Source organism: Agelaius tricolor, unplaced genomic scaffold (assembly GCF_023055355.1).
Source record: "Agelaius tricolor isolate 1412-34295 unplaced genomic scaffold, bAgeTri1.0.p SCAF_9, whole genome shotgun sequence".
Classification (NCBI taxonomy): domain Eukaryota; kingdom Metazoa; phylum Chordata; class Aves; order Passeriformes; family Icteridae; genus Agelaius; species Agelaius tricolor.
The window spans coordinates 5,284,893-5,308,271 of record NW_027269269.1 but is presented as its reverse complement, the minus strand read 5'-3'; the positions used below and the strand labels follow the sequence as shown (position 1 = coordinate 5,308,271).

Here is a 23,379-nt window from a genome sequence, read left to right as displayed (position 1 = left end):
TAGGTTTGTTAGGTTATTACTAGATAGAAATAAATTTCTTCTTGCTTTTAAATCTAAAGAGATGGGGTGAAGTCAGTGAACAACTGTATTTAGAAGATGTATGAAATTCGGAAGTGATTGACATGCTGTTGCACTGTTTTTTCTATGCATGATCCTTTTTTGATATCACATAAATGATGAGGTATTTGAGATGCTGGTTAGCAAAAGCTATTTCCTCTTTCAAGGAATTTTTGTTGAAACACGTAGTTTACTGACACAATGAATTTTTTTCTGATTATGCTCTGATCAGTTTACTATAAATTCATTTATTAAAACTTATACTTTTGTCTTGCTGTCTCTTGAAATCACTGTAGCCTCTGTTGGATTTCTCTTTTGGATATGGGACTTGTGAAAGCTTCATTTGCCTGTGTGTTGTTTTCTGATCATATTGCTGAATGCTCTTAGTTATTTGCCAGCATATTTGCATCAATGCTTCTAGTTTACATTTTGGGTTATTCTGTGGCTCCCAAGGCTATTTGTGCAAGCAGATTTTTTTGTGGTGGTTGTTCATTAAGCATGTTCCAAGGAATCAAGTCCTTTGTAAGTTGTAGCCTCCTCCTGTATTATTAGCAATATATCTCAGAGGTTTCTGGATGCCCTCCTCTTGTTTATTAGCCTGCCAGAGGAGATGAATGTATAGCAACAGAAGAGTTCCAGCTCAAAGAACAATATAACTGCTACATTTTGGTCTTGGTACTAAGTGTGAATTTTGCCAATTTTAGGAAGATAATGATATCCTGAATAACTTGTTTAAAGGCAAATGGAAAAAAATTAAAATAGGAAGGAAGTATCCTAGAGTTGTATTTTATACCTTCTTCTAGGTAGGAGCTTGGTATCTTGACAGGTACTCCTTTCTGGAGGAAATCTCCAGCAAAGGTTTCATCAAAACAGCATGTGGAAATTGTGAAGTTGTGTGGAAATTTTACTGGACTCTGCAAGGTGCTGCATCCGTTTTTGTGTCACAGGCGCGTGTGGATTTGCATGTTTTTATGTGGATGCTCTTAGAATAGGAAAGATGACATTATAAACCCAAAAATTTCATCTCTAGCTGTCTGTAAGATTGGATTTAACTAGTTTTGAAATTTAGCTACTGAAAAATAGGAAGAGCAAAGATATGCTCTGAAGCTTTTCTCGCTTTGAACAAAGGGAAGCACCTATGAAACATGCTTTGTCTTTCCTTCTCCTTTCCATCCTTGAGAATAGGGAAAGAGGGAGAGAGAGTGCTAAAATAATTTCTTTAGAAGGGAAGAGATCTTAAGTGCCTAAGTGACAATTTTCTAATAATAAGGTGAGAGTCTGTCTAGTAGGCGGCCCATCATGTTTGGTGAGGAATTTTCTCCATCACTGTCAAAACCCTGATACTATTTCTATGGGCAGAGAAGGTGTCTAGATATTTTTTCTGAAACCTGCTTTATCATGCTTGAGATATTTGCCTAACACTGGCATATGTAATACATGTAGCACATCAGAATTATTGATTTTGTATGTTGACTGTGTCATTGGTATTCCTGCTCTGTGCAGCTTTTTCTGTGCTTTTTATAGAACGTTTGTTCCGTTCTGTGGAAAACTGCTGATGAACTGACTGCTGTGTTGAGAGATATCAAAATCGAGTCTGTTGTCAGGTTCATGGAGTCACACTTGAGCATAGAACCTCTGCAGTGTGTTCCTCCTGCTTGCAGGATTGGAGATAGAATTTTTTTCTCCCCAGAGTTTGTTTATTCTTCATATTCATAACTTTGCTGTGCAGGTGACTGCACAATGGAGCAGATTGCCCAGAGAAGTTATGGAGTCTCCCTCACTGGAGATATTCATGAACCATCTGGGATGCAATCCTGTGCCATGTGCTCTGGGAAGACTCTGCTTGAACAGAGAGGTTGGACCAAAAGGAGTCTTTTCTAAGCTTACCCATCCCATGAATCACATTAGCCATGCTAGATTCCTGTTACTTTCCTTACAACCACTGTCCCATCAACAAGGAGAGAGGAATAGAGTTCTTTGAAACTCTTCAATTCAGCACAACTTGTTGCACACTCTTTCCACGGTTCAGTTTGCAGACAGTGGGATTTGGGATGGAATTGGGATGGTTTGGTTGGTTTGAGTTTTTTGAAGGGTGTGTGTGTATGTGTGTGTCTTTACACAGAAGGTTATTTTTAGCTAGCTTTTTCCCAGCAGTAAAAGACACAACCTGAGTGCTGTATGCTCTTGAGAGGATGATCAGGAGAGTTAATATAGGAAGGATCTGATGAGAGAGCAGATGACAGAAATAAAACTTATAATTTGTTTTATTTTGTTTTTTTGTTTTTAGACTATAAACTAAGTTAAAAGCCAAGCATAGTTTTAACTAATGCATTGTTTTGCTTTGTTTTATGTTTTAGAAATGTGGCAAATTAACATCTTGTACTGGCTGCAGAGCTCAGTGCAGGTTTTTTGACATGACTCAGTGCATAGGACCTAATGGATATATGGAGCCATACTGCTCAACTGTATGCATGAACACACACAAATCAAAATATGCAAAATCACAAAGTAAGTGAAAAGGATGATGGGTTTTCATCACTGCTAAGAGTAGACTTTTTTTAAATTTGAACACTGGGGGTGGGTGCATTTGTTTTACAGTTACAGTCTCTGCAGATGTGACTTTATAGTTTTTAACTTCATTAAAAAAAACCCCAAAACATCTTCTGTTGAACACCAGTAAATGAACCCGTGGGGATTAATTTTCCTCACTGGGCATTTTTTTTGTGATGTTGGAAAGAATTTTCAACTGTCTTAAGGCTTCCTATGAAAAAAATGCTGAAGCATAATGTGCTCCGCTGTGTCACAGGAAGATAGTGCAGGTTTTTTGCATATGAATTCATATTCTCTGAATTCTCATATTAATCCCACCCTGGATTTTTTTTTCAGTCAAGCAGGAGGTGGATAAGAAGGGAGATAGTTATAATGGGTATAGATATTCTCTAGGTAAAGTTTTTGATCCAGTAAATAATTCAAAACATGTTTTCTTCAGTATGCAAAGCAGATCTCAACTTGAAGTTGAAAATGCTCCACTGAATTTTATGGAAGAAAGTGTTTTCATCTTTAGTACTGATCTTTAGTGAAAGTATTTATCCAGACTTCTGTAATTTTTTTTTGCTTTGTATGACTTGTAGAAGCTGACTGGAAAACAGACTTATCTTAGTTTTCTGCATTAAAAAGCCAAAAAGGGCTCACCTGTAATACTCTTTTTTTTCCTATTATTTTCTGTTTATTTTGTTTGTAAACTGCGTTTTTCTTTTAGGTATGGAAATTATTTGCCACTTTTGTAAGCGAAACTCTTTACCTCAATATCAAGCCACAATGCCTGATGGAAAACTGTACAACTTTTGCAGTTCCAGTTGTGTAGCTAAATTTCAGGTTAGCTGTTGTGTTAAATCTTTTCCTCCCTAAATATTTGTGTGCCTGTGTTGGTGTTAAGTATTTGAATATTAAGCTAACTTGCTTGTGTATACATGCTTGAGAGTTACAATTAACATAGCAAGTGCTCCTGGCTCATAATATTTTCTTTGATCAAAGGGCTGTTTCATAGTAACACTAGCTGCTGTCTTAAGCTTATAAAAACTTACCAGTTTCTGCTTTATATTGTTAGAAAGCACAAAGCTGTATCACTGCTCATCCTCTTTTTACCACCTTAGCCTCTTCATGGATGTGAGCCTTGCTGTTTTACATTGAAGGTCAACAAATTTAGCTTCTTTTGTACTAAACTCAATAACAAAATTCTCATATTGCATGTAGAACTAACAAAGGTTTGCCATGGAGAAAAGTGATTCCTTCTGAAGTAGAAGGTTAGAGCCTTAACCATTTTATTTATGGACAGTACTAGCTGTTTAAATTGTGGCCCTAAACTGGGGGGGTTGCTAGGCTAATGGCATGCACTCTGGACGAGGCTGCTCTGCTTGTTGAAAGTGTCATATTTTCAGCATGAATCAAGGTTAAAGCATAAGTGAAACATGTCATAGCCATTAATCTCTTGGTGGTCAAAGGATATTTTAAAAGAATGTTTCAATTTTTGTATGTAAAAGCATTTTTCCCAGATTTACGCAGGATAATTGATAATTGCTTCCTCATGTGTTGTTGAAGAATTACACCCACACAGGGTTTTCCCATTTGTCATTGAACTTTACTGTTTTCTGTCAACTGGACAGCAAATTGGTCTTTTAATTGCTTCTTTAATATGCCCTGGGTAGGACCTCTGTCATGTAGCCATGTTCTGTGTTTCCTTCATAACCAGTTTGGTAGGTGTCTGTCAGTGGAACTGATTAACAGAATACCTGTGTATTGTTAGTATGTGATGACAGACTGTAATACTTAGTGTAAACTCATCTGACATCTATTTTATTGTACGTGATTTTACAATCAATTGCATCCCCAAGAACTCTCAGAACAAATACAGCCAGGGAATGACAAATTCAACCTGGGCCTTCTTGGATTTGCACATCAGTCAGCATTAAGCAACATTATTGAATAGAGCTGCCAGATCATTTAATGCTGGCTCTGGGTTCGTGGTCTTACTGAGTCCTTGTGCTCATGCTTCTGTTGCAGTCTCAGTGCTGCACATAGATCTCCTGTCAGGGTTGTAGTGAAATTTAATTGAAGCAGCCTTGCAGTCTGTGAGTTCTCAGTAAAGACCAAGAATGGGTAGGTTGTTATTTGCTTACAGCTACCACCATTGTTGGATTTCAACTTTTCATAGCTTTTGTGTAGTCACTGTGTAAAAAAATAAAATGTATTCACCATGAGGCTAGAGTTGAATGTATGAGAACAGCTTCTTTGTTCTGTTCATTTAGTATTTGGGTGGAAAGGATGGTATACCACAATGTGAGCACTGTTAGTGTTCCCTTGAGACTTCTCTTGTACCTAAGTGACACGTAAGGTACTGAACCTAAATTGAAAAAATGGTCAATTTACTATGGTGCTCCGTATTTTTCAGTGTTAATGGAGATAACTCTTATTTTAGTTTTCTGGCTTCATATTCATCCCCTTTTCATGCTTTGCCTGCTCTTCCTAGACTTTTTTCTTTAAGGGTTTATCCTTCACAAAACTGAATAATTGCTATCTCAGGCCTGTGTTTCTTCCCTTCTGCAGGGGTTTTAGTCCTTTTGGTTTACAAATAGGTACATTTGTTTTACAGAACTTAAGGATTGATTATAATTGTGTCTTACAAATAACCTTTTGTTTCTAGCTAGTTGTTCTTTTAATGGATTGAAATACTGGAAAGATTCAGCTGAGCTGCATGTTGTACAGTGTATGTCCGTATCTGCATTCTCCTTTGAGCAACCTGTAAGAGCATTTAGTCTTGTAAGAAAGAGAGTAAAAGAGAGATAACAGCCTGTTTTGTGTGTTTTTGTTTGGTAGTTGGTGGTAGAACAGTGGGACTGAATCTTGTCTTCCACACTCTGTCTTGGAGGTTGTTAATGCAGAGTTAAAGATGGAACTGTTCCCAAGGTGTATTGTTTTAAACCAGTATTGATACTGGTACTTTTACTGGGTCAGTTGAAGATCTTGCTGTTAAGGGAAAAATAAACTAATGATTATTTATTGTGAACATGGAAGCAATAACACAAGTGTCTTCCCAGAGTTAGCAGCTGTGTAAGTGTCTGACAGTACAAGCTGTCTGGCAAAACACAAGTCTGTGCAAAATTTGTGCTCAAGCTTTAGTTGGTTTGGGCTTTGCTTCCAATTAATGGATGTATCTGGAGAATTGTAGGACCAGTATGGGTAAGAATTACAAGTACAATAGTTTTTAGCAGGTTACTCTCCCTGGTTATTCACTAATGCTGTTCTCTTTCACCATTGTGATGGTGCCTGGGAGTGTTCTTGGCTATATATGTTGCATGTCTCTTATACATGTGTGTGCACACAGACAAATACTCTTCTAAATTTGATAATAATAAAAATATGCCTTCCATGCCTATGCTGGAAGGTCTGTGTGTGCATGAATGCAGGGGAAAAGTTTGTTTCCTTCCCTATTTAATTTAGTTCCATTGATTTTGCTTGTGGAACAGTCCTAATGAATGACAGCATGTAGAAGATTTCTCATAAGTGCTTCTCTCATGTGCATTAAGAAAAACTTGTTTCTTTCAAAGCTTTGAGGTTTTTTTCTCAGCTGGAAAAAACAGCTAACCTCAATTTGGCTGCCTACTAGCTCTTCCACGTGTACACTTATGTACAGAAATGTTTCCACAATTTGATTTCATGTTGCTGTGAGCAAGGATAATCTTCTGTCACATAAGCTGCAGGGGCAGGGCAGAAGCTGTGCTGCTGTGGTGGCCTTCTCAGAAGATCCTGGGCTGTGCCTGCCTAGTGTTCATCATTAAACTGGCATCTTAGAGCAGTTTGAGCTGGTTGCATTGAAGGCTGAAGAGGGCTTTACAATGGTTTTTTGCTTTGCTTGCACTTCTCATGCTTTTGTTATTCAGGGCAGGCTCTCAAAAGAACAAACATAGGTACATAACTTCAAAGATGTCTTTGATACAACACAGCACAGATAAAGCTTTGTGTTCAGGGTGACTGGTGAAAGATTTTAATGAATTTATCATCTTTTTTCCTTTTATTATTCCTTATCTGTAATTATGCTCCCAAATAATTCCTGAGGGTACTTTAAGTACCTTGTAAGTTAGAAGTAAAGCAAGATGGTGAAAATACTACATGCATGTCATCTTAGCTCAAATTATAATGCAGAAGCAGTCTTTAATTGTAAGCAGAATAATTGAAACTTTAAAGAGGCATACAAAACAATGTTTTCATTAACTTGATTTAAAAACCATCTTCTGCTTGGTTTAGAACTTTCAGTAATATAAATTCAGTTCTTTACAGATTTTTCTGGAAAAATATTTAACTAACCAGAGGATCTCATGATAAAAAGAGTTGATTTTGGGAGTTTTTTAGAAGTAATAATGTTATTACTTCTAAATATAACTACTTATAAGTTATTAAACTTATATTTATAGTTATGCCTAAGTTTCCTTTAAAACAAATACTAATTTGAAACAGTCTCAGTCTTTGTTGTTCTCACTTCTCTAGCTTTTTGTTATTTTTCAATTATCAGCTCCCTAGACTTTGTGAGTCTGAGTTTCTACCCCAGTAAACAGTAATGGAAAGAAATAAAAGAAGGTAACTGTGGCATACCTCAGAAAACAACTGAAAACTATGTTTTACTTTTAACTTATAGCCCTCACAATAGGGTGTTTGGGTCCCATATTTAAAAATAACTATAGATGTGAAAGATAAGGGTTGCTTTTCATTTGATGACCATTTAGTATATTTCATCTTCATTCATCTCTCTGTCTTCAGTGTTTCTGTACAAGTTGTCACATCTGCTAGTTCTTTGCATCTCCTTCATTCCTGAGCTGGAGATGCTGGGTATTCCTGAGTTCTTTTCATTTTCAATGAGAGCTTCTAGGGCTTCCATAAAGCACAGAGCAGCATGTGTCAAGCACGGTGTTTGCTCTGTGAGGACACCTGCAAAAGCAGAAGTGCACGGGTTGGACCTTGCAGTTAAATATGCCTTTGTGGCTCTCATGTTTTTGCAAATCTTCAGCTATTTAGAGCAGCCAAAGTGAAGCAAACCTTGCTGAGCCACAGGGACATTTGCTGGATATAAGGGGAGAAATATGATAATATTGTGTGTAGGCATCAGAAAAAAAGTTGTTGTAGAAGTTTATGTATATATAAGTTGTTACAGGCTGATAGGCCATTGAGTAAAGGTGTCATCTTTCTGCTGCCTGGCAGTTGGGTCTCAGGTCCTGCCTGTGATTGTGGAATATGCATGACCACTTAATATCTGCAGACTCATGACACAGGATTAATGCATCTGCATAAAATGATACTGTTTGCACTGCCTGCTAGCACTCAGCAGTAGCAGCCCACATAGATCAGGGTTTATATCAGCAACAAGTCTCAACATAGTTTTAATTTATTTTTTAGTGTAGGTGAACCCTTACTAACATGAGAGTCTGAAGTATCCTGTAACAGAAATGTTTTGAGTTTTCACTGTTACACAGTGGAGAGGTAGTAACAAATCTGTCTGAAGAGAAATTGTCTTTAAATATATTTGTTCTGTTGCAAATAGTGTGGGAAAGTTTGTTGAGAAGACAGATGTAAGAAAGTTGTCCTCAATTCAAGTGTCTGTGATTCCTGCTGATTCAGATCTTTGTCTTGAACATCACATCTATAACACACCAATAGTTCTTGCTTATTTAGGGAATTTGCAAAAACACTCTGTTCTGTTGGCACATATAAGACACACTGAAAGATACAGGTACTGTATAATTTAGTTCTTTTATCTACTGACTGCTGCAGAAATGCACTAAAGAAATTTCTCAGAGAATTAAATTCTCATACTTACACATACAATCTTAAGTATTTTTCTCAGTTTTAAACCCCTGGATTGTTTTGGGGCTGGTTGTGTGAATAATTGCATCTTCCTGCCATGGGATTGAGGCTACTTAGGGCTGTTAGCTAGTTTATTCTTAAACTGAGTTGATGTGAGGTTTCTCACTGAAAGCCTTTTACTTTAGTAGTTGTATTTTCAAGTGGTATGCTTGCATAAGATGTTGATAATCTGCCTTGGTGAGGTTTGGCTTTGAAAACATTTGTTTGTTGGTCTTTGTCTGTCACCAAAACAATACAAGCTGTGAAATGTTTTTATCTGAAAATATGTTTTGTGATTAACAAAAGCATTCAGTTTGGGGATATTTTTTTGTTTATTTTTACAAAAAATGCGTTAACCCTTAAATAAAAGGCATAAGAAAGGTAAGGTAAAAAAATATGACTTAAAGTAATTATGGTGGAAGTAAGGGTAATGATTCAAAGTTGAGAAATCTGAGATGACATGGGAAAAGGAATTAAGGTAAAGAACCAACCTGCTGTGCTTTTGCCAGAAATGTTCTTGAGCTTATAAATAAACTCCTGAATTCTCAAAACACTGTAAGCTTAATTGAAAAAAAACCCCACATTTTAAAAGTAACTTGTTTTTCTTAGTGATGTATGTATATATATTTATGTTTTTCAGACGCTCAGTGTTCAGTCTTCAACAAATGGTCAGTTCGTCTCTCCCAGTGATATTCAGTTGAAATGTAATTATTGCAAAAGTTCTTTCTGTTCAAAACCAGAAGTACTGGAATGGGAGGTAAGGGGGATGTTGGTGTTATTCTTAGAATGGTGATGTGTTTAAAAGTTTAAACTTAGAACTGTAATACAGTTTTTCTAGCTATTTTATAAAGTATTGAAGTTTCATTTAAAAAGCTCAGTTAAAATCTACCTGGTTCTGTAGAATATAATTTAATTTCAGTATGGATAAAAGCAGAAGTCTTTGTTCATAAATATCTGTGTAATTTTAAAAAATGTATTTTCTCAGATGAGCTGTAAGTCTGGAATCTGCTTTCATTGTAGATATGAAGTACCATTATTACCCTTCTTTATGAACTGAGAGAAGTATCTAAAGAGGATATGCTGAGATTGAGTGGCATATTTTCTGTTCAGTGTTTTCATGTGAAATTATGAGTATTTGTAGCACTGTCAGCTTAATTGGTATTTGTAAATTTTTAGCATTAGAAGTCACACTCTAATTATGCGTTTGCACTTCAGTTTACTTTGTAAATTGTCTTAATGGCAACTGTCAGTTCAAGTTGCACTAGTTAGACCTTAAGATTTTATCCATTAACCTTATTCATGATGCTTTGCAACTTTGCATTTAGAACAAAGTGTATCAGTTCTGCAGCAGAGCATGTTCTGATGATTATAAGAAACTGCACTGCATAGTTACATACTGTGAATACTGTCAGGAAGAGAAAACGCTCCATGAAACAGTGAATTTCTCTGGTATCAAAAGACCCTTTTGCAGTGAAGGTATGTATGTGTTTGGTTTTTTCCTGAGGTATTGGTTATTCTACTGCAGTTTACTTACTTTGTTTATATGTTAAGATTCAAGGTTACAACTCATTCTGTTGTACTTGAGGCTAAACTAGAAGTCACTTCATTACTGTTATTGAAGTCATTGTAGCTGGTATTATTAGTGCAGGTACTTTTTAATTTATCTGAGCTGCCTTTAGAGCTTTTCACCACTTAGTCTAGGTTAGGGGTAGCATTCTTCAGTGTGTGTGTGTGTGTAAATACATACACCTTTATGCACTTTGCATACATACATATGCACAAAATATTACACATTCATTTTAAAAATGTATGCAGTAGTGCATATACAACATTACCTGCACTGATGAACACCAAACTTTCTCTTTGATTAGCAGTTTCTAAATTAAGTATAACAGTAAGAGTTCTATGTTGGCTTAGAATGGATACTTAAGCAATAACTTGAATGATGCCTATTGCTGTGTGTTGATTACTGTCACTACAATTTGCTAGACTAATTACTTGAATTTTCAAAAAGAAAACAAAGTAAAAGGGAACTCCATGGGCCTGGGTTTCTTCTAAGTTGCATTAAAGCATGGTTTCAATAGAAAATAGAAAAACAGATTTTTAACAAGGACCTATCCTTTCCACTTCTGGTGAGCTCTTCTTTGGTACTGGTATTTAATCATGATCTTAGAAGTTTACCTACAAGTTTGGATGACCTATTATTCACAAATATGGTGAATATTTTTTTCTTTAGTTATAACAGCAACACTTTCAATGTCATTTGATAAGACCTCTGTGGAAGATTTCTATTTGCAGGCAGATGAAATAGTAGATATGGGAGTTTACTTGTAGGAGGATCCTGTTAAGCTGGAAAGGGTTGGAATGCAGGGCTGAAGGCAATCTTTCATCCATGCCATTCCCTTACAGCTCGGGACTCTGCAGTCTGTTGTTTCTGGACAATGGAGTGTGTTGTTCTGGACTGGAAAGTGATAGCTGGAGGGTAAAAAACAGACACTTGAAGGCCCAGCCTTACAGTGTATCAGCTCAGCAACCTCTAGCTAGAAATTGTTTCTGTAAATGAAACAATTCCACAGAATACATTCAAACAAGAGCAAGATACTTTTCTGTAGATTAAAATATATGCTTCTATTACTGTGAATATTTATTACTCCTTCAGTTTAAAGCTGGGGGGGCTGTCACAATGAAATGAGTAGGATTCATAATGCCACCTATGCCATTACTACTTCTGTATGAGGAGGCTTGAAGTAAGTGAGGACTTGTGTTTCCTATGGGAAAATTTGAGGAAGAAAAGATATAAAAACTGTCTCTCCTGTTTAAATAGAGATACTGAGTGGGAGGAATATGTTGCCAGGTGTATAGGTGCGGGTCTTGAGTTTGCAGGTGCTGGGCTGCCAGCTCAAGGATAAATACTACATTTGTGATGGTGAATGTACAAAATGTTACCATAAAGACAAAGTTTATCAGCTTGCTGCTGAATCACTGAGTAATAGAGAGAAGATAGTCAAAAGCACCATTAAGTAGATCATAACTTGAATAAATACAGTGTATACCTGCCAGCTGTAGGTGAGGTCTACTTTGTGATGCATATGACAAAGAGCTGTATGTGTTCCTCTTGCAAATAAACCAATGACCTGGACAGAAATTCTGAAGGAACCATTGACCATTTATTTTGAAGGAAAACCATCAGTTGTCATCAATGGCTGCAGAAACAGTACAATCCAAGAATGAATCGTGCTTTGATCTGATGTGGGAAGGACAGGGCCAGGACTTTTGGTGGACTTCTGGAGGTCAACAAATAGAAGTTCCATCATCAGATGTGATAGATTTTTCCCCCTTTTCCAGGCACCTAAATATCATTGGTTTGTCCTTAATTTCAAAGTCTTTTTCCAGATATATGTCCAACTGTTTGTAAGATAACAAAACCAGTACAAGTACCAAATGTTTTTTGGATGTGGAGGCCATTCCAGTTTTGATATTGCACATTATTCAAGGAACCTCACCGACACAGATTATTTTTTTGAGCATGCAATTATTCTTCATCGTAAGACAATGTATCACAGTTTGAGAAGGAATAGCCAGAGGTACTCAGTCACAAAAGTTGCTGGCATTTTTGGAAGAAATTGAACCCTCAAGGGAAAATGTGGAGAATTTTCAGGGGAGTGTTTATAAAAGACTCCTAGATAAATTCAGAAATTAAACACGTGTTGAAGTTTCTGCAAGTGTACTTACTTGTTCACCTTTGTGCAGACTGATGGGAAAGCATAAATAAGATCAACCACAAATATCCCTTGACTGCTTATAGCTGCCCAGCTGGAGTACTGAAGATGACATTGCTCCCATTCTTCATACCTGAAGGGTTTTTTCACACATGCATATCCATATATATTTACACACAGACCCTGGCACCCACATTAAATTCTCGTGGATCAGTATTTCTGTGTGGTTTTATTCCAGCTCTGTTTCTTTATATGTTTCTCTTGAGACACTTCAAAACATGTGCAGGAGGTAGCTGAAACCTCCATTTTAATAAGGTGTGATTAGAACTGACCTAGGTTTTGTGCTGAACATGGTTATTAATTTCCTTCATGCAGTATAGGATGGTTTTTCTGGTTTTGTCCAAAAATTGGATACTATGTGGAGAATGAACAACCCTAACAGAGTAGATGAAAGAGTTTAATCTGTTCCACTGGTGCTGAGGCTGTCCTGGTGTTTTGCCACTAGAATGCTGCATTCCAAAATATCTATGTCTAAATTAAATAAGATATGTATTATGTATGCTAAAGTAAGAAGTAGTTTGTGGATTTTTATGTATGTAGTTACATGAGTGACAATTGAGGATAGGCTGTACAAGTTTTTAATCCTGAGGAAATCTTCAAATTACTGGGTTTAAGATATTTTGGGAGTGGGTTTTTTTTGTTTTGTTTTTTGTAATACATACTCCTTCTGAGAGTCTAGGAGAGCAAGTCAGTCTTTGGCAATCCAGCAATGAAATTATTTTATGATGAGTATCACCATAACTTTATTTTATTTGTAGACTTCTTTAATTCATCTTTCCAGTAGAACTAAGTGCTATGACTTAAACAACACAGGCATAATAATTTTATAATGCAAATTGTAATAACACTGATTCTTATGTGGTTGTCTTCTTCTAGGAGGGAGAAGGTGATTAAGCTGTTGGAGTAGCTCAGTTATGTGATACTTGGGAATTCTTTTCAAATGGATAATACAGATAAAGGACAGCTGTCAAATTAGCAACTGTACTATCACCCTGATAGTCTGCTAGTAAATTTCTGGGAATTACGGCTTCTACAAGTGAAACTCAATGCAGACATAGAATTTTCTCTGAAAACATCTGATGTTTCATCTAAGTAGAGATAACCTCTTAAAATATCGTAGAGTTGACAAGTGGAAAAATAAGTTTAGGTAATTAATTCTACCTTCTTCTAGATAAGGTGTATACTCAGTTAAAGCATTGTAGGTTTTAGAGTGGGATTTTCCCAACTAGTGCTGCACAGTGGATTGTTTGGCAAAGTATCTGATTAAATGATTAGTTGATTAATTTTTAGAATTATATGAAAATACTACAGATACTGAGATAGCCTAAACACAGGTGTGTTAAATTTTGTAGAGGTGCTTACATTCCAGTGTTTCACAATCAATTAGGATACTACCTGATATTTATAGCAATTCCTGTTGTTATTAGGAACGGGAAAAAAATTATGTAAAAACTGATGTGTGATATGAAGTGTTGCTGAGACTTAGAGTTGCTGGGCTTCTGTGGTGGATGGGCTGAGGAAGAGTTGGTGCACAGTCCCTGCTGTGCTGAGCTGCTGTGTCCCCCTAGACAAAGGGAGTTGCCATCAACCCTGTATGAGTCTCTTCGTTCCTGATGTTTGGTCTCATTATTTTTAAAGTGAGAGCTACAGAAACTGTTCAAACACAGCTTTTTTAATAGTTTACATTAGCAACTATCTTTTTTAGAGGCACCAATACTGCTTTTGAAAATAAAATGTACGGAATTTGGGCTCACGTACAGATATTTTTGAAGTCAGTGTGAAATCACCCTTTTACACACTCTAGGATTTGTGCTTCACAGAGCTCTTATGTCCCTTTCAACAGCTCTTGATGGAGGCCTGCCATGTTGAAATAATTTGATCTTGCTACGGTGCCTAGTTTGGTTTTGCTCATGACCACTTCTTCTGGCAGTGTCCTTCCTGAGATAAATTCTAACCTGAAATGTCACTTTCCTTGTGGCTTTCATTTAAAGCTTTGTTTGGTGCTGAGTTGGGATATCCTGGCAAGAGGGGACAAGTAAAAAGCAGAACACATCTTAAATACTGCAAAATGCGTGATCCGTAAAAATACTTGTTCACAATTGCAGGAGTCGTGTTGTTACTGCAGGAGGATATTCCTTTCCTACAAACTGGGTTAGTGGAAAAGTAGAAGTGAATGTTGGAGGTATTCAGAGATTCCTGGGCCTGAGACACTCTGACATCCTTAGTGTGCTCTGGACAGAAGTTAGAATGGGACATTCCTGGCATCTCGGTGAGCCATGGCAGCTGTCTTTAGGGAACTCTGGTGGCACAGAGGCCATGGTTGTGGCCATGACTGTTCAGGCCTTGTCATCTGATTAAGTAGTCTGGTTTTAAATCTTTGAGCCACAGATGACTGTCCCAAACAAATTTTGTTACTGTAAAAGCTAAAATAATATTTTTTGCTTATAGAAATGAATTAAGGTAAAAGGGACAGCATATTCAATTCTGGCAAGTCCCTTAGGAGATATTTAACAAGCTCCTTCGCTACAGAAGCACCAAATGAAGGCTTTTGGCTATGCTGAAAGAAAGCAAAGTTCTGCACCTCCTAGACAAACACATGGAAGAGCTGGACAATTGGTTCTTGTGGTATTCCACTTGTGGAAGAGTCTCAGTGTAGATGTAGTTTCCAGTTAGTGCTTCTTGGATGTGTCTCTTCTGAAATTACTGGACAGTTTTAACTTGTTAACCTTGGTTTTGATATTTCTTACAGTATTCTTGTAGCTGAGAAATGGAAAAGTATAACTACGCTTTGGAAAAGATTGTTTATCTTCCATTCCCTTTGTAGAGGGAGACCATTGATAGTGTTAAAGTAATGTAATTTAAAATTTCTGTACACATATTGAGTCTTGAAAGTTTTGTTTTTCTTTGTGGAGAGATAATTGATAACATGTTATAGAATATCAAGTGAAATCCTGTGCATTGTTCGACAGCAGCGGTCCTTGTTAGATTTTCATTCTTCAGTGTTAATTCCACTGTTGTATCTTTTTTTAAAGAGGTTTGATATAGTTCTTTGAGCAAAGACAGCATTGAGTGGTGCAGATAAGGGGTGATGCAATTTAATGTGCTGAGATTATGAGCATGAGAAGAAGAACGCTTAAAAAGATGTTTCTTATCAACGTGAAAGAATTATCAACCTGAAAAGATTTAAGAATAAGCAAAACATGAGTAACTGGATTGGAGTAGGAGGGAGGAGAATGGAAGGAGATAGTACCTAATATCAGGAAATAGTAGGATAAACTGAAGTTGTATAAGATTGGATTGAATTATAATAAAAGGTTCCTGAGGTGAAGACAAGGAAGGAAGGGGTATGTGTACACATAACTCCTCTTCTCACAGAAGAGGATAGGGTCTACTTTAACAGTAATCCAAGCAGGATCCAGAATTTGGATACATTGCTTCTGTTTTCCTAAAAATAATGTTTGTTATGAATCTGGATAGAGCAGGTCATAGCAGTGTGGGTATGGAAGAGGTTTTGCATTCAAATCAGTACAGAGGGAGATGGAGCAGAAAAATCTGGAAGGAATATAGCTCCAGAAAGCTTCCAAGATGTAGCTTGTGATGCTGAAGGCCTGTTGTTATTCTTCTCTAGAGCGGGTAACAATTGAAGTTACTCCAAGATGAGAAAAAAACAAGTTTTGAGTGTTACTTGAAGGACAAAGGTAGTTTAGGAAGAACAGGATTTCAGAGGTAAAACCCTAATTCTTTTAGGGTGGAACAATTACTTTTTATAAAATATGTTAGTCCCTGTGGTAAAAAGGGACTGGTGTTGAGGACTCAGGATTACTTCTGGTTCAGCATTTCTTTTTACACAGCTACTTGATGTAGAAATGTACTGAACTTCCTGTAATTCAGGTAGGTGCTGCTGGTAGAGTTAAGACCACGTTCTTAGTAGCTTACTTGCACTGGGTCTACAGTCAGTCAAGTGAAGCAGGGTTTTCTGCTGTGGCCAGCTCTGCTGGGCTGAATCTGGCAGAGATCTTGCATCTGCCAAGAGAAAGAAAGATCTCTTAACCTAGAACTTCCCTGAGGTAAAGGTTTTGAGGAGCTGCCTGGATGCTTTCTTGTCAGCAATCTTCTCTTGTATGTGTTCAGATCATTTCTTTCTCTACCATTTATGTGGGGGACCAAAATTCAGGGCTCTTAAGATACAGCTTTTGTGTTGGGTTTTGCTTGGAAGCCAGAATTCTAATAATGTAATTAAGGACATGTTATGTTAAGTTAGCAGATTCTCACCTACTTAGTTTTTGTTTGCTTCAGATTTTGAGTTGGAGATACTTCTGAAAAGGGTGTTTCTGAGACAGCCAGCTTGTGAGATGGTGTTAGAACTTCAATAAAGACTGTAATTAATGGCTGGTGTAGCTTGAGCCAGATAACCTGTGCTTATAGTTTCTTTCAAAGTAAGAGCTGTTTTCTCTCCAAGGCACTTTAAAGCAGTAGAGGTTTTTATCTGATCCCACTGTAACTTGTGGGTCTGGTGTTGTAGCAGAAATCTTGAGGAACTTACCTGAGTAAAATCACATCTCTTTGTTCAAAATGTTGGGACTGTCAGCTGTCTGTTTTAGGCAGGCTTATACTTATGAACCCCAAGTCCCCAGGGGAGTTAGGCTGAACAACCCCTTAGGATTCTAGTGTTTATATTAGAAAGGTCAGACATTCAGTGCTTTCTGCATTGCTCATTCAGAGTGTGCTGTAAATCAAAGCCATCTTCATGGTCACATCTACAAGGCCAACATGGGTATTACTGTTATGTTGATTCAGAATTTCTCTTGTGCAAGAGAAGACCAAATTGTTGGAGCTTAGAATCTGTTTTGCCAAAGTCAAATACTTCTATCCATACAAGCAGTCTTACTCTTTCAGTCAAAACCATAGCATTGTAATAAAATCATATATACTGGACTGAAGACTACTGAGGACCTAAGAAAGGCATTTCGGCTTCTCTTTCTTTGAAGTCACAAGACCTTGAAACTAAACCAGTATTTCCCTGGCCCCATAGATTAAGTTACCTATTACAAATACATAAAAGAGTTTCAGACAAATCTGTAGAATTTTGCTCATGATGTTGCAAAAGGAAGACTTTGTAAAGATTCTACTTCAGCAAGTTTCAGTGTTCTGAGAATCTACCGTCAACATCCAAAAATGGGTTTTTTATCTTCTGTAGAGGCCGCCTTCAGCAAGAAGACCTGCAGTCAGTGATCTGTAAAAAACCCCATGTTTTCCAGGCATTTAGGTCTTAAGGGCTGGAATTTTTGACTTTTGTTTCCCCTTATTTAATGATCACTGATAATTTTCCATGAGGCACAGAGATGTGGGAGATGTTTGACTGTAGAGTGGAAAATGTCTTACCTGATAACTTTTAAAAATAAAATAGCTGCATCATCTTCAACTTTACTTCCTGTAGTTCAGCAGCCAAGAAAAATGTTTATTTTTTCCATTCCTTTTTGAAAACTATTTAGCAGATGGACATAGGTTGCCTGGTTGGTAGTAGAAGAGTGTTTCTAAGTCTGTAGTTTTGAAAGTGTGATGCAGCATTGAGTGGCTCTTCTAAGAGACCACTGAAGAGGAAGATACATTGTAGTGCTAAGATATCTCTGGAATTGTAAAGAAGTGGAAAGAATATGATGCTCCATGCAATAATGAGAGATACAGCCAGCAGGAGAAAATATTGGCAAGAAATTTTGCTTTTAATTGGTACTTGTAACTAATAGCTTGCACACACTGTTATCTTTAGGATTGTTATTTCCTTCAAAGCAATGTATTTAAAAGTCCAAATCATTTGCACTCTAAGGATGGCTTCTGGATATGGCACTTTCCATCTGTGCTAGTAATTTTTTTATTCTGTTGTTGAAGAACTTAAAAAACCCAAAGAAGAAACAAAAAAAACAACCCCAACAAAAACACTTTAAACCAAATTACCTACAGTGTCTTATTTGTACAATATTCTATAAATGTCTTGTTTTGCCATTACTAGCAAATTTAATTTGTTAGCAAAGCTTGTTGTATTACAAGTTTAAGTTTCTCAATAACCTTTTGTTTTTGGAAGATTCAGTCTGATGCATTTTCCATTTGCATTCTTGTGCTTTTAGTGATTTAAAAATAGTATCTCAGTTTCACACATATTAATGCTGCCCTAATAGACAACAGCAGAAGTCACATAATCGAAATTACCAAATACATTATAGTATTTTTATATTCTGTATGGCAGAGGAAGTACAGCATGTATCTTGCATACTGAGTTTCATAACTTACCAGAAGTACAGAAGTCTGTATCTGTTAGATTATATACACACATCCCAGCAGAGTGGACACTTGGAAGACTTGAGTTCTCATCTTTGGTGGTGCTGTGATATTTGGTACATCATAAGAACAGGTGCAGTTCCTTAGTTAAAGGTCTGTGTAAATGTTATCTTGTCCCTCCGGTGTTCAATATAGAGAGTTACTTCATCTTCTCAGTCTGTTCTCTCCTGTAAAATTAGGACAATTACAGAGGTATACAGTATATGATTTAGGCATCAGCTGAATGGGCACTAGATTTGAGGTCATTTAAATACAATATATTCTGAAAATAGCCTATATAATAGCTACAGTATTCACCTTTTAATGCATTTAATATGGTAGAATGTCTTTCTGATTTGCTTGAGGGAGGATCAGATTATGGAAGAATATAGCTGTCATTATTGCAACCTTGAAAGTATGACTGCACAGTAAATAAAAAAACAAAAACACCCCACCAAAGAAGAAAACCCACCAAAAACCAAACCAACACAAAACAACCAACCAAAACCAAAATAACCAGCATCTCCACCCCCACCCCAGTGTGGGGAAAAAAAAAAAATTAAAATATTAATTGCATATAAACTCTTCACAAATTTCATGTGTAATTTCCTGTCATTGCGTATCTGTCACTACTGATCATTACTTGCTTTACTGTTACATTTTTTAAGAAATCCCTCAGTTCTGAGGTAATTTTGTACATATTAGTGTTCTTAAATATTAATGAGTTATTTTAAGTGGTTTGTTGTATTAATATAAATAAAGGTAGTAATAAAATTTAAGTTGATCCGTGAAGATAGGTATTTCTTTAGTAGATAGCATTGTCTGGATCTCTAGCATTTTGAGGATGTGTAACTGAGCAATGTAACTCCAAGTCAATACTTTTGCATGGGTCTATATTAAAAGAAAATTATGTATTTTTTTTCCTGACTGTTTATTCAGGGATTTGATGGAAAAAAATCAGCATAGGGTTTTGAAAAAGATGCAGGCATCACAGGAAACCATAGAGTTGTGCAGGAAAGGTATTTGGGTAAAAAATGTCTTGAAATATAGTATAGATATATATCTGTGCAACCTGAATTTGTCTGAAGCCCCAGTTGTTAGCTGTTGTTGTATTCATTTAATTTTCAATATTTAGCTCTTAACTGTGATATCTCTCTGTGAAAGTTACTTTGTTCCTAATGTTTAAAATCTGTTTCCAGGCTGCAAGCTGCTATATAAACAAGACTTTGCAAGACGGTTAGGACTGAGATGTGTTACTTGTAATTACTGCTCACAGCTGTGCAAAAAGGGAGCAACTAAGGAACTTGATGGTGTAGTGAGAGATTTCTGCAGTGAAGAGTGCTGTAAAAAATTTCAGGACTGGTACTACAAGGCAAGTAACTCAGAATTTTTGACGAGAGCTCCACAATTAAAAAAACCAAAAATGCACATGTGAGGATATCTCAAGGACTGTGCAGCAAATATGGCTTAATTCAGCAAAGCATTTGCTATAGAATAAGCAAATGTATTAAGTTCATAATTTCATTTTTTGTAGATCTTAGAGCAGCATTTCTATCGTCTGATTTTATTAATTCATTTGGCAAGGAAGTCTCGAGTTACAGAAAACAAAAAAATTAGTATGTATATTTGTTACTTTACAATTCCAATTTTTTTCTCAGTTAATGCCACATTTTTCTTGTCAAAACTTCTTTAATGTGTATTCAGAATGTTGAAAACGCTGTTAGTAGCAGCTGGAAACCTTGAGTTCACTGACATTAGCAGAGTTTTTCTTGTTCCTGTTTTTGCCTCCTTTTTTGCCTTTTCCCTTCTCCCACAGTTTGAACTGCAGAGGCTTTGATTGTTCAGTATTTCCCAGTGGAAAGGATGCCAAAGGAAAAAGCAAGACCAAATGGATTTCTAATAACAGTTTAAATCAAACAGATAGCATCTATTTCTAAGTCTCTGGAAGCTTAACTGCCTTGTGAAGCACCAGCAAAGACTTCACAATGAGAGTTTTTTTGTTTACATTTTTTGAAAGGAAAAGATGAAATTGGACTGGGTTTAACCTGCGATTAGTGCCATGGATAAAATATTTGATCTCTGGTGTGAACGTCCTGGAAAGCTACACTGATAATTTCAAAACAAGAGCTACACTGTGGATGCAGTTGCCAAAAAGACAGTACAAAATTCATCACCGTACCAAAACTCTGCACACAGCCTGGAAGGCAGTAAAAAACTTGAAATGTTAGAGGGCTAGATACAAGTCCTGTAATTCAAGACGATCTACCTACCATAAAAGAACTGAATATGAAGATATATCGGATATTTTGGAATGTCTGGTTCTAGAAATGTTACAGCCACACACTGTAAATTCTTTATTTTGAGTAATGTATGTAGGATCTTATTTGACATTCCTAAAAGAAAACTTCTGAAGACAACAATGTGTTTCTTTTGTCTCACATGAAAATAGGGTGACAGAGCTTGGCTGCAAAGGTCTTAACTAAAATATTAACTTCATACAGTCATATTTAATCTATCTATATGCCTTAAAACATGGGGTGTGAGATTAAATTTATCCCTGTGAAAAAAGTGCCTTCTGGTAGATAACTTAAATCTTTGGTGTGCTTTAGAAATCTTTTGATGATTCAGCAAAGAATTTAGTCTGGAGGTGTGCATACCAAACTACTTTAATGTGGCTAAGCTTCTGTGGAAGCTTGTGCTGTGATTCAGCTTTGAGACCACTTGAAAACTTGGGCTTCACATTATCTTGATTCATGGGATAAGGTAATAATTGGCCCATGAAGTCTGAATAAATGCTGTTGGTACTGTGTCACAGCAAAGTTAGATCTGATGTCATAAAAAGGCAATTTAAAGAGATTTGCTGGTAACTTTTGATATTTGATAATTTTGATGTGTTAGATACTTCTACTTTTTGAATGTTACACTTGCTAGTGTAACTAGGATTCCAATTAAGAATTGTTAATTGTAATTTTTTTCAAGTGCTTCTTAAAGCCTTAATGCAATTGAGTTTTGGTTAAAAAAGCTTGAGATTTATTACATGGGAAAGACATATAATAGGTTTTGGGAAATTGTGTCTTTTGCTAAAATTCTCTTTTTTATTTCTTTACATCCTTGCTGATAACTTCTCCCACTTTATGGAAGTTGCTCCAGATACCTTAGATCTGGTAGTGCATTGTTAGCTCAGTATTCTTATGTAGCCAAAATAGACAATGATCAAAACATGGGAAGACAGAATAGATAAGGACCATTCTCTGAGTTTGTACTTCATTAGCTGTTTTGTCTGTTAGCTTCTTAAAAGAATAGTTACATGTGTATGAGCTTTGTCTCATTTATGCAATGTCCAGTGTTATTTTGGAGTTTCAATGAATGTATACATGAAGAGAATAAGTAGTAATAACTTAGTAATGTTTTAACACCATCATTGTGTTCATTAAACAAGTGTTTGTCTCCATCTTCTTTGTCTATGTTTTTTTATGGACACATCTTTCTCATGTAATATTATCTGGAAAACATTGTAACCTTTTAAAAGAATCAAGTATTGTGGGAGCACTTCCCTGAATGCCAAAATTCTCTTCTCAGAAAGCCTAAAGAAGTTAACAATAGTAGAAGCACAACAACTCCATTAAAAGTTCATTAGACTTACCTAGGTAAGAGTCCTTTAAACCTAATATGAGGCAGTGAAATGTAAAAGAATAGTTTTAGTCCTGATCATTTGTTGGACAACAGCTGCAGTTGGTGCCAAGTTCTGAGGAAATTTCTACTCTTTAGGTCCCATGCACCTCTGAGACAAGAGGTGAAATTGTGGGTGTCTTGAGGTTAGCTCCTTAAGTTTTCAGAGCTCCTCCTGTAAACTTGCAGGCAATGGTTTAGATGTTAATCCTGAAAATGCCTGGGAAACGTCAGTATAAATCTTAACGTAGCCTGATGTTTGAGGACAGTTTCAATCATTTGATTAATTAGAACATTGAAATTACCTTTAAAAAGAGTATACAGTCCTGAGAACAGTGCAGAAATCTGTTTCTTTAAACACACTGAGAAACATTGGTGACAGGACTGCAGCTGAAGTACTGTCTGGTTCTCCCCTGTAGCCTCACAGGTCGCACGAGGCCACAGTGGAGAATTGATCAGACTCAGCATGTGCAGTGATGGCTTTGTATACAGTGAGGGTCAGGTGTCTGCAGCAAAGAGGAGGTAGGAGGTGGGGAACTACAGTCTGAGGCAAGGAAAAGTCACTGTGGCAGGTGAGCTCAGCAAAGATTGTCAGCAGTGGTAAAATTTGAAAGTGAAGCCAGCATTAATCAAAATGGTAAAGACAGCAAGACAGCCTTGTGGAATTTCTGTTGTTGGAATTCAGCCATTCTCTAGTTAGACATCTCAACCTCCAGTAAGTACTCTTTCAGAACAGCTGATCTTCTTTTATACTCACTCACTCTCTGGGAACAGCTTTTGTTTCCTATTTACTGCAATTGAAGCTGGAATAAACAGCTAAGATTAGGTGAAGTTAATAGCAGTCCACACCATTGGAGAACATTAGGAACAGGTGATGGAGGAATTAAAAATATAAATAAAAGCCCCACATATGGAAATTTTATTCTTTAACCCAAATTTGGGGCAAACATTAGTGATTTATACTAATCACCATGTCCATTTGAACATATTGAAGTAATGGGAAAAGAAATGTACCGAAAAGCAGTTAGGAGTGGCAAAGGACTTATGCAGTGCAAGTACAGCAAGCAGAGATGGGCTTTTTGGAACACAGAGATAAGCAGACTTGAGGCAGGTATTTTGGAGATCCAGTTAACATTTAATGCCATTATCCCAGGTGAAAACAAATGAAAAG

The 23,379-nt window shown here is 36.6% G+C and overlaps 1 protein-coding gene across 8 annotated transcripts in view; it reads left to right on the top strand.

Annotated features, from left to right (window-relative positions):
• ZMYM2 (zinc finger MYM-type containing 2) overlaps nucleotides 1-23,379 on the top strand; it is an 87,340-nt gene that overhangs the window by 41,266 nt on the left and 22,695 nt on the right. For 7 of the 8 annotated variants that reach the window (XM_071434112.1, XM_071434111.1, XM_071434110.1 and 4 more), the window contains 5 exons: nucleotides 2,415-2,565; nucleotides 3,317-3,432; nucleotides 9,089-9,205; nucleotides 9,774-9,924; nucleotides 19,739-19,911. In XM_071434112.1, coding sequence (XP_071290213.1) covers nucleotides 2,415-2,565; nucleotides 3,317-3,432; nucleotides 9,089-9,205; nucleotides 9,774-9,924; nucleotides 19,739-19,911 — 708 coding nt within the window. The remainder of the gene's footprint in view (nucleotides 1-2,414; nucleotides 2,566-3,316; nucleotides 3,433-9,088; nucleotides 9,206-9,773; nucleotides 9,925-19,738; nucleotides 19,912-23,379) is intronic. The other variant, XM_071434115.1, reaches the window with a different exon arrangement.